Source organism: Oncorhynchus masou, chromosome 12 (assembly GCF_036934945.1).
Source record: "Oncorhynchus masou masou isolate Uvic2021 chromosome 12, UVic_Omas_1.1, whole genome shotgun sequence".
In the NCBI taxonomy this organism is placed as follows: domain Eukaryota; kingdom Metazoa; phylum Chordata; class Actinopteri; order Salmoniformes; family Salmonidae; genus Oncorhynchus; species Oncorhynchus masou.
In genome coordinates this window covers 42,427,062-42,444,421 of record NC_088223.1, presented here as the reverse complement: position 1 = coordinate 42,444,421, position 17,360 = coordinate 42,427,062, and the positions used below count along the sequence as shown (strand labels likewise).

General features: G+C 42.7%; 1 protein-coding gene across 1 annotated transcript in view; it reads left to right on the top strand.

Moving 5' to 3' along the window:
- Window positions 1-5,350: 5,350 nt before the first annotated feature.
- snx27a (sorting nexin 27a) overlaps window positions 5,351-17,360 on the top strand; it is a 42,271-nt gene continuing 30,261 nt past the window's right edge. The window contains exons 1-2 of the mRNA XM_064980634.1: window positions 5,351-5,728; window positions 14,811-15,042. Of these exons, the coding sequence (XP_064836706.1) occupies window positions 5,418-5,728; window positions 14,811-15,042 (543 nt within the window). The 5' untranslated portion in view covers window positions 5,351-5,417. The remainder of the gene's footprint in view (window positions 5,729-14,810; window positions 15,043-17,360) is intronic.

Genomic DNA, 17,360 nt, shown 5'->3' with positions numbered 1-17,360 from the left:
TCTGTTGTTATTCTGGCAGCACTTTTTGACGTGACTGTAAGTTAGCCGTAGTTGGCTAGCTAGCAAGCAAGGGATCAGGACGTTGCCAGCCAGGATGGCAATGGAAAATGTACAACAAGCAACTGGGTTGCGTCCATAGATATAGAACAAAAAGCAGAATGATCAGACGGTTTGGATAGCAACCCCAGATTTTTGTCATGACTATATCTTGTGGAATGATGTAATAATATGAATATATTCGTCAAAATAACGTTAATGAAAATATGTCTATCATTATTTGAATATGTTGGTAACCCGTTGTATAAACGTGATAATGCCCTCATAGCTGGTTGTTTGTAGGATATACTGGCACTATTTGCCAGCCCCCGGCTACGTCTAGAGCCTAACAACACCCATACCAATATATCCTCCAAACACCGGATTCTCAGGCATTATCACTTAAGTGTAAGTTGACTATGCAAACAATTTGGAATTTCCAACGCATTAACGTTTCTTATAAAAACAAGAAGTGACGGTGTCAGTCTTTCCTCAACTCTCTGCCAAGAGAGACTGGCATGCATAGTATTAATATTAGCCCTCTGATTACGATGAAGAGCAAGACGTGCCGCTCTGTTCTGGGCCAGCTGCAGTTTAACCAGGTCTTTCTTTGCAGCACTTGGCCATATGACTGGACAATAATCAAGATAAAATCAAATTAGAGCCTGCAGGACTTGCATTGGGGAGTGTGGTGTCAAAAAAGCAGAGCATCTCTTGATTACGGAGAGACCTCTCCCCATCTTTACAACCATTGATGCAACAGGAAACGGGATTCGTCAGGCTAGGCGATGTTTATCCACTCCTACAATTGTCCAGTGTTGGTGGCCTCGTGCCCACTGGAGCCACTTCTTCCTGTTTTTATCTGAAGGAGTTGAACCCAGTGTGGTTGTCTGCTGCAATAGCCCATACATGACAAGGACCGACAAGTTGTGCGTTATTTGTATGTTTGTGGCCCACCTGTTAGCTTGCACGATTCTTGCAATTCTCCTTCGAAAAGCTGTTTTTGCCCCACAGGACTGCTGATGACTGGATGTTTTTTGTTTGTCTCACCATTCTCAGTAAACCCTTGACACTGCCGTGTGTGAAAAGCCCAGGAGGCCGGCCGTTTCTGAGACGCTGGAACCGGCGCCCCTGGCACCTACTATCATACCACCAACAAAGTTGCTTAGATCATTCGTTTTGCCCATTCTAACGTTCAATCAAACAGTAACTAAATTGCTCGATGCCTGTCTGCCTGCTTTATAAGGCAAGCCACGGACATGTGACTCACTCTGTAGAAGTTAACCATTTTTGTGAACAGTGTGGTGTACCTAATAAACTGTAAACATATAAAAAGCAACATTCACATAACAGACACAAATGATTACAAGGTATATACAAGATAAATGTGAGTCACAACAATCAATTTCATTAAAAAGCAGTGATATACAAGACAAATGTAAGCCACACAAATTAATTTTCACTTAAAAGCAGTACTGTTAGTAGCTCTCTTGGTTTCAATAGGTAAAGACCTAAGTACAAAAATGCATAATAAAAACTCATTGTGTGAGGTAGTCCCCAACTTGAAGCAGCTACTGGCCTACTTACGTGTAGGAAGAGCATTCAACGAGCATAACCTCATGAGGGTACACTTTAGCCATTGATTGTGGCCTCCCGTAACTTTCTATTTTCAAGATTCTCGCAAAATGTAAACTAGACATTTTGACTGGAGGGCTACTCCAGACTGTACCTATTATATGTACTGTAGACCTACATCAGCAGGCTTATGCACCATTTACATAATAGGGTGGTGACACAGGAGGTTGGTGGCACCTTAATTGGGGAGGACAGGGTCAATGGCTGGAAAGGACTGTATGGAATGAAATCAAACACATGGTTTCCATGTGTTTAATACCATTCTATGAACTCCATTCCAGCCATTGTTAGGAGTGGTCCTCCCCTCAGCAGCCTCATGTGGGTGTGATAAACGTATGCTTGTGTAGGTTAAACCGGAATACAATAAACAGAAAGCATCTGCATACACTGACAGTTCTCAGATCCCGTGTTGCCTGAGTGGAGAAAGTGAAAAGCGGGTCTCGTGATGTGATCAAGGGGCGGGCTGACTGAGGGGATTCGATTATCTGGCCCGGGATATCGCGGTGAAGGAGTTTACTCAGAGAGAAAAGTGTTTGCATTTGTTTTGTAACCTGGCTGCCTCCCAGGCATGAGCCAGGTGCCCCATTCAAAGCACACGGTGGCAGTCTGCTCAAAACAAAAGTAGGCTAGATTAAGCATGCGGTGTAATCAAATTCAATTGTATTGGTCGCATACACATATTTAAATGTGTGTGTGATGGGATATATAGACATTATGGACAGTATGTGGATAGAATAGTATATAGTATATCTGTAGGATATAATAGTATATAAACAGCAATAGTTGAATAGGATGACATTGACAAGAATACAGTATATACATATGAAATTAATAAAACAGTATGTAAAAATTATTAAAATGACCAGTGTTCCATTATTAAAGTGACCAGTGATTCCATGTCTACAGTATATACAGTTAAAGTCGGAAGTTTACATACACCTTAGCCAAATACATTTAAAATCAGTTTATGGATGGATTAGGTCAGTTAGGATCACCACTTTATTTTACGAATGTGAAATGTCAGAATAATAGAAGAGAATGATTTATTTCAGCTTTTATTTCTTTCATCACATTCCCAGTGGGTCAGAAGTTTACATACCCTCAATTAGTATTTGGTAGCATTGCCTTTAAATTGTGTAACTTGAGTCAAAAGTTTTGGGTAGCCTTCCACAAGCTTCCCACAATAAGTTGGGGGTATTTTGGCCCATTCCTCCTGACAGAGCTGGTGTAACTGAGTCAGGTATGTAGGCCTTTCAGTTCTGCCCACACATTTTCTATAGGTTTGAGGTCTGGGCTTTGTGATGGCCACTCCAATACCTTGACTTTGTTGTCCTTAAGCCATTTTGCCACAACTTTGGAAGTATGCTTGGGGTCATTGTCTATTTGGAAGACCCATTTGCGACCAAGCTTTAACTCCTTGACTGATGTCTTGCGATGTTGCTTCAATATATCCACATAATTTTCCTACCTCATGATGTCATCTATTTCGTGAAGTGCACCCGTCCCTCCTGCAGCAAGCTGAACCCCCACAACATGATGCTGCCACCCCCATGCTTCACCGTTGGGATGGTGTTCTTCAGCTTGCAAGCCTCCCCTTTTTCCTCCAAACATAACGATGGTCATTATGGACAAACAGTTCTATTTTTGTTTCATCAGACGAAAGGACATTTCTCCAAAAAGTACAATCTTTGTCCCCATGTGCAGTTGCAAACTGTAGTATGGCTTTTTTTACGATGGTTTTGGAGCAGTGGCTTCTTCCTTGCTGAGCGGCCTTTCAGGTTATGTTGATATAGGACTCGTTTTACTCTGGATATAGATACTTTTGTACTTGTTTCCTCCAGCTACTTCACAAGGTCCTTTGCTGTTGTTCTGGGATTGATTTGCACTTTTCGCACACCAAAGTACATTCATCTCTAGGAGACAGAACGCGTCTCCTTCCTGAGTGGTAAGACGGCTGCGTGGTCCCATGGTGTATATACTTGCGTACTATTGTTTGTACAGATGAATGTGGTGCCTACAGGTGTATGGAAATTGCTCCCAAGGATGAACCAGACTTGTTGAGGTCTACAATTTTTTTCTGAAGTCTTGGCTGATTTCTTTTGATTTTCCCATAATGTCAAGCAAAGAGGAGCTGAGTTTGAAGGTAGGCCTTGAAATACATCCACAGGTACACCTCCAATTGACTCAAATTATGTCAATTAGCCTATCAGAAGCTTCCAAAGCCATGACATTTTCAGGGATTTTCCAAGCTGTTTAAAGGCACAGTCAACTTAGTGTATGTAAACTTCTGACCCACTGTAATTGTGATACAGTGAATTACAAGTTAAATAATCTGTCTGTAAACAATTGTTGGAAAAATTACTTGTGTCATGCGTAACGGATGTGAAACGGCTAGCTAGTTAGCGGTAGTGCGCGCTAAATAGCGTTTCAATCGTTGACGTCACTTGCTCTGAGACCTTGAAGTAGTGGTTCCTCTTGCTCTGCAAGTGCCGCGGCTTTTGTGGAGCGATGGGTAACGATACTTTGAGGGTGACTGTTGTTGATGTGTGCAGAGGGTCCCTGGTTCGCGCCCGAGTTTGGGCGAGGGGACTGTCTAAAGTTATACTGTTACACATGCACAAAGTAGATCTCCTAACTGACTTGCCAAAACTATAGTTTGTTAACAAGAAATTTGTGGACTGGTTGAAAAACGAGTTTTAATGACATTTACATTTACATTTGAGTCATTTGGCAGACTCCAACCTAAGTGTATGTAAACTTCCGACTTCAACTGTACATAGGGCAGCAGCCTCTACGGTGCAGGGTTGAGTAACCAGGTGGTAGCCGGCTAGTGGCAATGACTAGTGATGGCTATTTAACAGTCGGGTGGTCCTTAATGATCTTTTTGGCTTTCCTGTGTCATCAGGTGCTGTAGGTGTCTTGGAAGGCAGGCAGTGTGCCCCCGGTGATAAATTGGGCAGACCGCACCACACTCTGGAGAGCCCTGCGGTTGAGGATGGTGCAGTTGCCGTACCAGGCGGTGATACAGCCCGACGGGATGCTCTCAATTTTGCATCTGTAAAAGTTTGTGAGGGTCTTAGGGGCCAAGCCAAATTTCTTCAGCCTCCTGAGTTTGAACAGATGCTCTTGTGCCATCTACACCACACTGTCTGTGTAGGTGGACCATTTGGGATTTTTAGTGATGTGTACGCCGAGAAACTTGAAGCTTTTCACCTTCTCCACTGCAGGCCCTTTGTTGTGGATGGGGGGCTTGCTCCCTCTGTCTCCTGAAGTCCACGATCAGCTCCTTTGTTTTGTTGACGTTGAGGTTAATTTCCTGGCACCACTCTGCCAGGGCTCTCACCTCCTCCCTGTAGGCTGTTTCGTCATTGTTGGTAATGAGTAGGATTCTGTGTTTTGCCAATGCAAAAGTGATTGCTTTAGATAAAAACGCTTGATCTGCCTTACCAATCAAAACTACTTAGAAAATGCAAACATATATTTGGTGGAAAACAAATGTATGTTTCTGGAAGATGCACCATGCTGTACTGTTTACAACATGACTGAGCAGCGCATTACTGTTGGATTTGAGAAGGGCGCTCCTTCTTCACCGTTTTTTGCCCGTTCACGTCACGGGCCATAGACCGGTGCACGGTGGTTCAGGTTAATAGAACTCCCTCTGAGTCGGTCTCGAGGAGCTAGGCTGAGCGTATTTCTACTTGTTGTTTTGAAACCGCTAAACACCGACCGGAGGCATTGAGCAGAAGATGGCGGATGTTGAAGGCGATGAAATTAAGTCGGCTCTCCCTTCGGCTTCCCGTAATGGACCCGCTGCAGGTTCGGTAGTCGGTGCCGGAGTCCAAAATGCTACCCAAGTGACGTCAGGTCCACGAATGGTTAGAATTGTAAAGTCGGAATCAGGATATGGATTCAACGTTCGTGGACAAGTTAGCGAAGGAGGACAACTGCGAAGCATCAATGGGGAATTGTATGCACCTCTTCAGCATGTCAGTGCTGTTTTGCCTGGAGGGGCAGCGGACCGAGCTGGCATATCAAAGGGTGACAGGATTCTGGAGGTGTAAGTCAGATTTCTTTACCCATAATAGAGGCCGTTAGCTGGCTAGCTAGCTACCTCTGGGGAGGACTGATGCCGCGTTCAAAACAACTGTGAACTCAAATCTCCGACTGGGAAACTCGGAAAAAAGGAGCTCCGACTGGGAAAACTATTTGAACGGTCATCCAACTCGGGAATCCGCATCATGCGCGCGTTCAAAACAACTGAGAACTCGAAAAGAACGAGTTCAAATCATGACGTCAGTGGTCTTCAGATCGGGAATTCGGAGCTCTAGAAAGAGGCCCTAGTTCCCGAGTTGCAATTTCGAGTTGTATGACCTTTCAAATCGAATTCTTCCAATTTCCCAGTTGGTTTGAACACATGGAAGTCGGAGAGTTCCAAGTTGTTTTGAACGTTGCAATAACTAGGTATTTAGCAAAGTGGCTAACGTTAGCTAGCAAGTTGCTAGCTAGTTAACCTCACTGCAGTAATTGGCTGAAACGTTATCTGTAGCTAGCTAGTACACATTAGCTAGCTAGCACCCATGCTAATTAGCTAGCAAGCATTTTAATAAACAAATCCAGACCGATAATCATTGCACAAACTTGTGAGTTTTCAAATCATCGCACCACCACCACAAACAATATGATCTTTGCTAGCTAATTTGGTAGAGTACGTTTGCGCAGTCAGTGAGTGATTTAAAAAAAAAAAAATTTAAACACTGCTCATGAGTGTTGAATGTCAGAGTTGTCATTGGTTTCTTGGTAACTTTTTAATCATTTTTTGAAATGGGAGATTATAAAGATAGGGCTCTCTGTCTAGCGTGTCCTCACGACTGACAGGATAATGACAGTGAGTAGGTCAGTTATTGTCACTCAACCATCTGTAGGCCGACAGTTCAACTCAACTGTGTGTGAAATGGGGTTTTTACTCAGTCTGACAGTCTACCATAGGGGGGAATTAGCCTGGTTATGTAGCCAGTCAATCATGCTTTGAAGTGTTTGTTTGCCCTATTTCTGAGTGTGTTTGTGTGCAAGTCAGTGTGCCTGGGTGGAGTTGATACAGGAAAACTCGTACCCTCGTTTTGAAAACATTTTAGGGCAAGGCCATCAAACCTATAATTAGGAAAATATCATTTTAATCATAACATCAGAGGAGGGAATTAACTTTTCATACCTACATAAAAAAGTTGCAAAGGAAATGGTCTTCCTTTGCCTTACTCTTGAGGAACAAGAAAATGGAAACGATACCAAGCTTTTCTCGGTCAATGACAAACGAGAAAGAATGAGGAACATGATCGACAACTTGCTGAGGCATCAAAAGGGTATTTCTACTTCCAAATGACACCCTATTCCCTATGTAGTGCACTATGGGCCCTGGTCAAAAAGAGTGCACTATATAAGGGATAAGCTGATATTGGGACGTAAACCTTTGTCTTCCTAACGGTATGTTTTTATCCATCATCTAGCCACTTTGCCTGTGTCGTATGATAAGTTGTGTTTGTGCACATTTGCTGTTTTACTAGATGGCTTTAGGCTGTTGTCAATCCCTACTTATTTATTGATTGAGGGAAACCTAAAAGTTATGCAACATATTATTTTGCAATTTCAATTAATTTAGATCCACCCTTGTCAATGAGTGAAATTCTCATGAAGTAGTCAGTTGGCCAACTCTCTTGGTACTGTCCCTTTTTTTTTTTTTTTTTTTTTTGTGTGACTTTATTCCAATTCAGTTCATCTACCTTTACGTTTCGATAAATGGTATTCATGAGATTAATTTGGCAGATGCTACAGAGAACTGTTTTTCTGATTGATAGAAGGATCAAGGCTACATCAAAGCTGTGATGTGGAGAGGGGTTAGCCTACATCTCCGTATATCCCTTTTCTTTCCCCTCCGGTCCCCTCTTTGTCCCCCTGAATTAGCTTGAGGAAAGTTCCCAATACAGACTCATTTTCAGCCAGCTACGTTTTCCACTTCATATTAAATAGGGTACTTTTTATTTAAAAGGTTTAATTCGCTAGTCTGTCGAGCCCTCTCCTGCTAGAATGAACAATATACATCTTATAGCGATCTATTGATAGGATAGGTGCCTTTCAGTCACAAAGCGAGTGATGACAGGGAAACACAGCAGAGACGAAGAGGTGAAGCATTTCTTTTTTCATTTTTTATAATATGTTTATTATTTTACAATAAAAAATAAAATAAAAAAGACAGCAATATTAACAATAACATTCATTGTACTGTTGAATGGGATGGCCAATTTAGAGGACAAAACAAAACTAAACTCACACATACACAAAATCCTATTAGGTGGTACATGTATATGAAGACAGCATCTAGTCATTACAAGCAGTGTAGTTAAGCCAAAAATAAATGTTGAGTGGAGTAAAGCACAGAGTAGCAGTAGATTGTCAACCCAGTTATGAAGCGGAACTAGACCATTTATCCAGTATCGGCTGCCATATTTTGTAAAACATTGGACTTCTATTGGAGGTATTGTATCTTTTCCGTATCGGGGCGGCAGGGTAGCCTAGTGGTTAGAGCGTTGGACTAGTAACCGGAAGGTTGCAAGTTCAAATCCCAGAGCTGACAAGGTACAAATCGGTCGTTCTGCCCCCGAACAGGCAGTTATCCCACTGTTCCTAGGCCGTCATTGAAAATAAGAATTTGTTCTTAACTGACTTGCCTAGTTAAATAAAGGTAAAATAAAATATGTATTACATTCCCTAAATCCCGTAAACACATTTCAAAGGTAGGTACAGTCTCCAGTTTCCAAAATTGCTATATGAGCCTTTTGGCTAATAGAGTACAAAGAGAGACAGCTTTCCCTTCGTGGTTATTCCCATCAACTGTACCAAACAGAGCGGTCAATGGGTCTGGGGCTAGAACTCTATCAACGGCTCTAGATAAATAATCGAAAATGAGAGCCCAGTAAACATGTAACTTAGGACATGTCCAGAATAAGTGGGTCAACGTCCCCTCATCCTGCTTGCACCTCTCACACAGTGGTGAGGTGTCCGGGAATATTTTATGCAGTTTTACTTTTGAGTAATGTAACCTGTGTATCTCCTTAAACTGTACAAGGTTGTGTCTGGCATTCACTGAACTGTGGTTTATATTCCTGAGAGCTTCTACCCAGTCCTCATCTGAGATTTCTGACCCAAGTTTTTGTTCCCAAGCCCCTTTGATGGTGTCTGTGGATACCTCTATGTGGGCCTGTAGCACATCATACAGTCTTGAGACCGACCCTTTTGAATGGGGTTTGACAAGGATCAAGCTATCTAATGTAGGACTATTTCGCTTCATGCCATACTGTGGGATATGTGTCCTTACGAAATTCCTGATTTGGAGGTATCTGATAAAATGTGTTTTTGGCATGTTGAACTTTCCCAGTAATTGTTGAAATGAAGCTAACTGACCATCTATGTATAGATTACCAATTGTTGTGAGCCCCTTCTCCCTCCACTGTGAAAACACCACATCATCCAATGCGGGGTGGAAAGCATGATTCAGGCAAATCGGGCTGTCAATGTATACAGTGGGTATGTTAAGAAAATACCTAATCTGTTTCCAGATCCTAAGCGTATGACAAATGACTGGGTTAGAGTCATAAGTGGAATTTTTCAAATATGATGGGCTATTAACAAGTGTAGGGAGTGAGGAACGTTGACAGGAGGTCTGCTCAATCAAAAGCCATGGAGGCATATCCTTCTGTCTCATCGCAGGTAATCTTTCCCTCCAGAAAGACACAATGTTCAGATTAGCAGCCCAATAATACAGTTTAAAGTGAGGAAGGCCAAAGCCCCCCTCTATTTTGTACTTGCATAAATGCTGTGAAGCATTTCTATGTGCATATTTTGGACCTAAGCTTGTCTCCTGCCTTCCCGCATTTGGGACAACGACTCCCATTGTTAGTGTGGAGACTTGAGCATATAATTTATATACAGATCTCTAGATGCAGTTGAATTTCTTTACGCGGAGGGGAGAGAGCATGACGCTTGTGAATTTGTATGTCCCATGCAATGTAATTGGTAACGATGAATCAAAATCCACAACTTAGCTACGCAGCGTCATGGAGCATAGTAGGCTATTTATTGTGTGTGGACTGACAACAGCAAGTGTTGACTAGTTTATAAAAGGTGAACTAACTGAACAAAGTCGATCTCTTATATCCTTTTGCCATTCATGAATCATGAAACGTGGTTATGTCTATGGTCTCATATCGGGACTAGTATACCAAAGGATTTCTTAAGTGTCCTTTCCTAGGATGTCTGGGCTTGCCAGACAGTGACGCTGAAGTGGGTGACTCTTGTCACTCAGTGTAAGCTCCTGAATTGGCATCGGTGGGAGAGCCTTTCATTTGGCTCCCAAATTTGCACAGGCTACAGGTAGACTTAGGCTTTTTGGCGATTATCTGCAGATAAATTATGAAAAGAATTGATGACGATGGTGAATCATCATTGCAGGAATAATGGTTCGAGGAGTGTATAATTTAGAGGTACCCGACTCTACGTATTTTAGTGATTTGTGACCCACCGACACTGCCCCGGTTAGAATGGGAATAAAGCAGCCCAAGAGTTCACACATACGCAAACTTTATTTAAACAAACTGATAAAGATGAACATGGGGATGGTAGTGGTTCTGTAATGGACAGAAACGGAGGTAATGAATACACCAGGGCACAGATGCAAAGGACTGTATAGATTGCATATGCTACCTGCAGAGTATTACACAGTTAACACAGAGGGGCAACATGCAATAGTATTAACTATGAAGAACAATATACAAATGTCACACAACTCACTTTTGGCACACACACCATCCCACAAGTCCAGATATAAATGAGTCCAGCTGTTGTTGTGCAGGACAGAGATGAGCTTGCTGCTCTCTGACTGCTTGAAGTATTGTGTGACCAGCAGAGTCAAGAGGATGGGCAGCTGTCCGACCCCTAGTAACCACCCTAGCAACCTTTCAAGGCACAGGTCACACACATCAGAGAGTTTGAGAGGCATGTTTATGGTACTCCCTAGATTCTCAGGCTCCGGTTGTGGGGAATGGGAGTGTGCAGCTCAGGGTTGTGAGGTGCTGTTAAGTCACCGGCAGGGAATTTGTAACAGCCACCCCTAAATATGAGCAACATTCAAAATAAGTAATTCCATGCTTGAATGTCAGTCTAGAGCCTATTGGTCCCAAGGTAGGTCTGGGCCCCCCATCAGAGGTAGGCAAGGATCAGCGGCGGTTCCTCAACTGAGGCAGGAAAGTCCCCCAGTGCAGGAACCAGAGGAGGACCCAGAGCAGGCCCCAACGGTAAACTTGAGGCCAGATCAGGCGGCAGTGCTGGTGAGCCCAGGGCAGATGGTGGATCAGCTCGGACACCAGAAGCAGGAATAGGTAGTGCCCCTGGGACAGGACACGGGAGGGGGGTGTGAGGTGTGGTGTGTCCCCCACCGTCACATCTGGGGTTGAGTCCAGAGGCAGCAGGACTGAACCTGGATCGGGTGTTGCATGCTGGGCAGGTGCATCCTGGACATACTGAATGGGACCAGGGCAATGGCTGGGTCAGGTGAAGCTGTTCTGTCAGTAACTGGTGGCTGGGTCTCCCAATGGGCCCAGGTCAGGGATGGAACTGTCATCGGAGGTAGCAGCAGACAGGTCCGGTGCTTCTGCAGGATTCCATAGTTCAGAGACAGGCGGTGAGGAATAGGGTCCGGTCAGCAATAGGTTTACTACCGCTTGGTGATGCTGGCCGAGCCAGGGAGAGGGTTCCCCCAGAGTTCGCCGTGCCGCCAAAGAGACAGAATACTAAAATCACAGTCGTAGTCAGTAATGTTGCTAGGGTTGGAGAGGGCTCCCCTGACCGGAAGAAGCCCGGGATCTGGTCTGCTATTCGAAGATGCAAAGATCTATTCTGCTCCATACGAACCATATGTTCTTCCTGTACTTCACTCCCGTAGGCTCCATAGAAGGGGTATAATCCACATGGTATTAGTCCACTGTATACCCCGGAGCCATACTCCACTAGACTGCAGGTAGGCAGTATGGAAAGTGCCCTGTATGACCTGCAGAGTCAAGGGATGGGCAGATTTCCGCCCCCTTAGTAACCTCCCTAGCAACCTATCAGGGCACACGTCACCCAGGTCAGAGAGTTTGAGAAGCAGGTTTAGGGTACTCCCTAGACTCTCAGGCTATGGTCCTAGGGAATAAGGACCTGAGTGTGCCGAAGAGCCCGGCAGGGAATTCGTAAAACTATCATTCTGATCCAAGTATGATAATTATCGAATCCAGGCATTAAAACGGAAGTCATGACTTTAGTAGTGCATCCACTAAATGTAATTGAATTTCCTGAAACTTTCTGAAGAGTGTGGGGGGGGGGGGGGTCAGGGATGATAAGGTTTCCCAAAAAAACCTTCTCAATTAAATGTTAGCCTATGCTGACCTGTCAGAATGATATCATGATAATTTATCAATCCAGTGGGTATTTGTTTTGCAAACACTATCATATGTGCACTACAAAAACACAGCTAAACAGCCTCTTGCTAGGTGTGAACTTCAATTAAAGGGTAACTACACCTAAAAGTCAAAATTTCTCAGGTTTAAGTGTTGTTGTGGATGTGTGATTTTTTTTTTATAAGAGAAAAAACCTGTGAAAAGCGGAAACCTAAAACAAAACCTTACATTTTACGAGATAATGTGGGATATTTAATTTGTCTTAATAAAATACACAATTTGAAGAACAAACATGAAACTGTCACAATGATATCTTGCAGTAAAAACTTTAATCTCGAGGAGGTGTTAAAGGTTTAATGTTCTCTTACACTGAAACTCCTGGCCTATAAGATCAGGACTATTTTCTAAGGTTACTAAAATGAATAAGTAATGATGGAAAAAGTGTGTGGCAGGCAGGCGCTCCCCTGCCCTCCCTCAACCCCCTTGGTACTCAGAGGCAGATTAGCCGAGACACCTGATGCTGCAGCCATCTGGCCTCAGCATCGTGAGTTAAGGAGGGAGGCTTGTCACCACAAGGTAAACTTGTAGGGGGCCAGGTAGCCTAGCGGTTAGCGTGCTAGTCCAGTAACCGAAAGGTCGCTGGTTAGAATACTCGAGCCGACGTGGTGAAAAATCTGTCTGTGCCCTTGAGCAAGGCACTTAACCCTAATTTGCTTCAGCGGCGCTGTACTGCTATTGCTGACCCTGTAAAACAAAATATTTTCACTGCACCTATCCGGTGTGTGACAATAAAACCCAGTGCATTCAGAAAGTATTCAGACCCCTTGACTTTTTCCACATTTTGTTATGTTACAGCCTAATTCTAAAATTGATTTTTACATTTTTTTTATCCACTCATCAATCTACACACTACCCCATAACGACAGCATAAACAGGTTTGCAGAGTGTTGCTAATTTATTACAAATAAATTTCACATTTACATAAGTATTCAGACCTTTTACTCAGTACTTTGTTGAAGCCCCTTGGGCAGCGTTTACAGCCACGGGTCTTCTTGGGTTTGACGCTACAAGCTTAGCACACCTGTATTTGGAGTTTCTCCATTCTCTTGCGGATCATCTCAAACTCTGTCCGGTTGGGTGTGAAGCGTCGCTACACAGCTATTTTCAGGTCCCTCCAGAGATGTTTGATCGGGTTCAAGTCCAGGCTCTGGCAGGGCCACTCAAGGACATTGAGATTTGTCCCGAAGCCACTCCTGCATTGTCGTGGCTGTGTGCCTCGAGTTGTTGTCCTGTTGGAAGGTGAACCTTTGCCCCAGTCTCAGGTCCTGAGCACTCTGGATTAGGTTTTCACCGTGGATTTCTCTGTACATTTACTCTGTTCATCTTTCCCTCGATCTTACTAGTCTCCCAGTCCCTGCCGCTGAAAAATATCCCTACAGCATGATGCTGCCACCACCACGTTTCACCTTCGGGATGGTATTGGGGACTTTCAATGCTGCAGAAATGTTTTGGTTCCCTTCCCCAGATCTGTGCCTCGAGACAATCCTGTCTCGGCGCTCTACAGACAATTCCTTCGACCTCATGGCTTGGTTTTTGCCCTGACATGCACTGCCAACTGTGGGATCTGATATAGACATGTGTCTACATGTGTGCTTTTCCAAATCATGTCCAATGAATTGAATTTACTACAGGTGGACTCCAATCAAGTTGTAGAAACATCTCAAGGATGAACAATGGGAACAGGATGTACCTGAGCTCAAGTTTTAAGCATACTTATATAAAATAAGTATTTCTGTTTTATTTTTAATATATGTGCAAACAATTTAAATGTTTTGCTTTGTCATTATGGAGTATTGTGTTTAGATTGATCAGGAAAAACATGCATTTGATCAATTTTAGAATAAGGCTGTAACGTAACAAAATGTGGAAAAAGTGAAGGGGTCTGAATACTTTCCGAATGCACTGTGTCTATATACAGTACCATTTAAAAGTTTGGACACCTACTCATTCAAGGGTTTTTATTTTATTTTCATACATTGTAGAATAATAGTGAAGGCAAACTATTAAATTGTGTTAAACAAATCCAAATATGTTATATTCAGGATTCTTCAAAGTAGCCATCCTTTGCCTTGATGGCAGCTTTGCACACTCTTGGCATTCTTTCAACCAGCTTCACCTGGAATGCTTTTTGAACAACAAGAGTGTGCAAAGCTGTCATCAAGGCAAAGGGTGGCTACTTTGAAGTTTCTCATATAAAATATATTTTGATTTAACACTTGTCTTCTTTTTAGTTACTACATGACTCCATATGTGTTATTTCATAGTTTTGATGTCTTCACTATTATTTTACAATGTAGAAAATATTAAAAAGAAAGAAAAAACATTTAATGAGTAGGTGTCCAAACTTTTGACTGGTACTATATATATTGTTTTTTATTTTATTTTTTACTATTATTTATATATTTATCTATATCTATCTATATCTATATCAGGGGTAAAAGTTTGTCAGGTTACAGAGCTCGACAGAATAAGGCAAACGTGTATAATTTCAGAGAAGGTGTTGGGAGGATAGGTCTAACCAAACACTACCACCATTAACGGGCATAACATGAGCATCGACTGATCCCGTCCCACCATCTCTCACTCTGCATCCCACAGTAATGGTGTGAGCGTGGAGGGGGCCACCCACAAGCAGGTGGTGGATCTGATCCGGGCCGGGGAGAGGGAACTGGTGCTTTCTGTGCTGTCTGTGCCGCCCCAAGAGGCAGACGGTCTTGAGGCCGGGGATGAGAGCGCCGCCCAGCTCAGCTATGACTACAGCGACAAGCAGGCCGTGCCCATCTCCATCCCCACATTCAAGCACGTGGAGCAGCACGCCGAGAGGTTTGTGGTGAGTAAAAAATACATAGTTTATGGTGAGGTTTCTGGTTGGCCTTGTTTACTAGAGAATGACTGAACTTTTCTAAAAGCCCAATGTGTCTTTTGCAGTGCAGAGTTAGGCCATGCCAAAATGTGTAGGCCTTTGTCAGTAATCACATATACAATGCGACCTACACTGAGTATACCAAACAATAGGAACACCTTCCTAATATTAAGTTGAGCACCCCCCGTTTGCCGCCAGAACCTCCTCAATTTGTCGGGAGAATGGACTCTACAAGGTGTTGAAAGCAATGCTTCCCACAGTTGTCAAGTTGGCTAGATGTCCTTTGGGTGGTGGATCATTCTTGACACACATGGGAAACTGTTAAGCGTGATACCCAGCAGCGTTGCAGTTCTTGACACAAAACAGTGCGCCTGTCACCTACCATATCCCGTTCAAAAACAGACATTTTTGGTCTTTCCCCTTCACCGTCTGAATGGCAAACATACATGGATTGTGTATCTGTTGTCTCAAGGCTTAAAAATCCATATTTTAACCTCTCCTCCCGTTTATCTCCACTGATTGAACAAATGATCAATAGCTTTCATCTGGATTCACCTGGTCAGTCAGTCATGGAAAGAGCAGGTGTTCTTTGTTTTGTTTACAGGGAGTACCAGCACCAGATGAATGTGCCGTGGTATAAGGTATTTGAGGTAGATGTGTACATGAAGGCAGGGTAAAGTTACTAGGCATCAGGATAGATAAGTGTAAAATAAAGAACAGATTAGCAGCAGCAAATTGTGTGTGTGCTGAATGTGTGTGGGAGTGTCAATTCATACCCCTTAACTTATTCCACATTTTGTTGTGTTACAGCATGAATTATTTATTTTTTAAATAGATGTATTTTCTCACCCATCTACACACTATAATGCCAAAGCTAAAACATGTTTTTAGAAATGTTTGCTACTTTATTTAAAATGAAATATAGAAATATCTCATTTCACACCCCTGAGTCAATACATGTTAGAATCACGTTTGTCAACGAATACAGCCGTGAGTCTTTCTGGGTAAGTCTAAGAGATTGTACAATATTTGCACAATATTCTTAAAACAATTATTCAAGCTCTGTCAAGTTGGTTGTTGATCATTGTTAGACTGCCGTTTTCAAGTCTTGCCATATATTTTCAATCCAATTTAAGTCAAAATTAACTAGGCCACTCAGGAAAATGCACTGCTGTCTTGGTAAGCAACTCCAGTGTATATTCTTAGGTTATTGTCCTACTGAAAGGTGAATTTGATCTCCCAGTGTCTGTTGGAAAACAGACTGAATCAGGTTTTCCTCTAGGATTTTGCCTGTGTTCTATTGTTTCTTTTTACCCCCCCCCCCCCCCCTTGCTAATGACAAGCATACCCATAACATGATGCAGCCAACACCATGCTTAGAAGTATGAAGAGTGGTATTCAGTGATGTTTGTTCTGCCCCAAACATAATGCTTTGTATTCAGGACATAAAGTTGTTTTCTTTGCAGTTTTACTTCAGGGCCTTATTGCAAACAGGATGCATGTTTTGGATAATTTTTATTGTACAGGCTGTCATTTCTTTATGCCGTCATTTAGGTTACTATTGTGATATGATTACAATGTTGTTGATCCATCCTCCATTTTCTCCTATCACAGCCATTGTTTTAAAGTCACCAATTCTTGAGCCGTTTCTGGTAACTGAGTTAGGAAGTAACTGGTGTATTGATAACTTCACCATGCTCAAAGGGATATCTTAAAACAAAAATATGTTTTAACCAATCTACCAATAGATGCCCTTTGCGAGGCATTGGAAAACCTCCCTATCCACTATTCTTGAACATGGAATGAGTCCCCCAAAAATAATGAAACAAATTCTTACTCCTGAACTGATTTAGGCTTGTCATACCAAAGGGGTTGAATACTTATTGACTCAAGACATTTCATTTTTTTATTAATTTGTAAAAATGTCTAAAAACATATTTCCACTTTGACATTATGGGGTATTGTGTGTAGGCCAGTGACACATTATTTTAAATTCAGGCTGTAACCCAACAAAATGTGGAAAAAGTGAAGTGGTGTGAATACTTTCTGAAGGTGAGTGTTTCTGAAGGTCAGTGCAAGATAATTCATGGTTACCGGGACTAACTATTTAGCAGTTTTATGGCTTGGGGGTAGTAGCTGTCGCACCGCCCTCTGTAGCGCTTTGCAATCAACGGCGGTGCCATGCTCTCTTCATGACTGTGCAGGTTCCTGTGGACTAAGGCTGTTACGGTGACAGTATTACCGCCACACCAGCGGTCACGAGTCAAATTCCACGTGACCGTTTA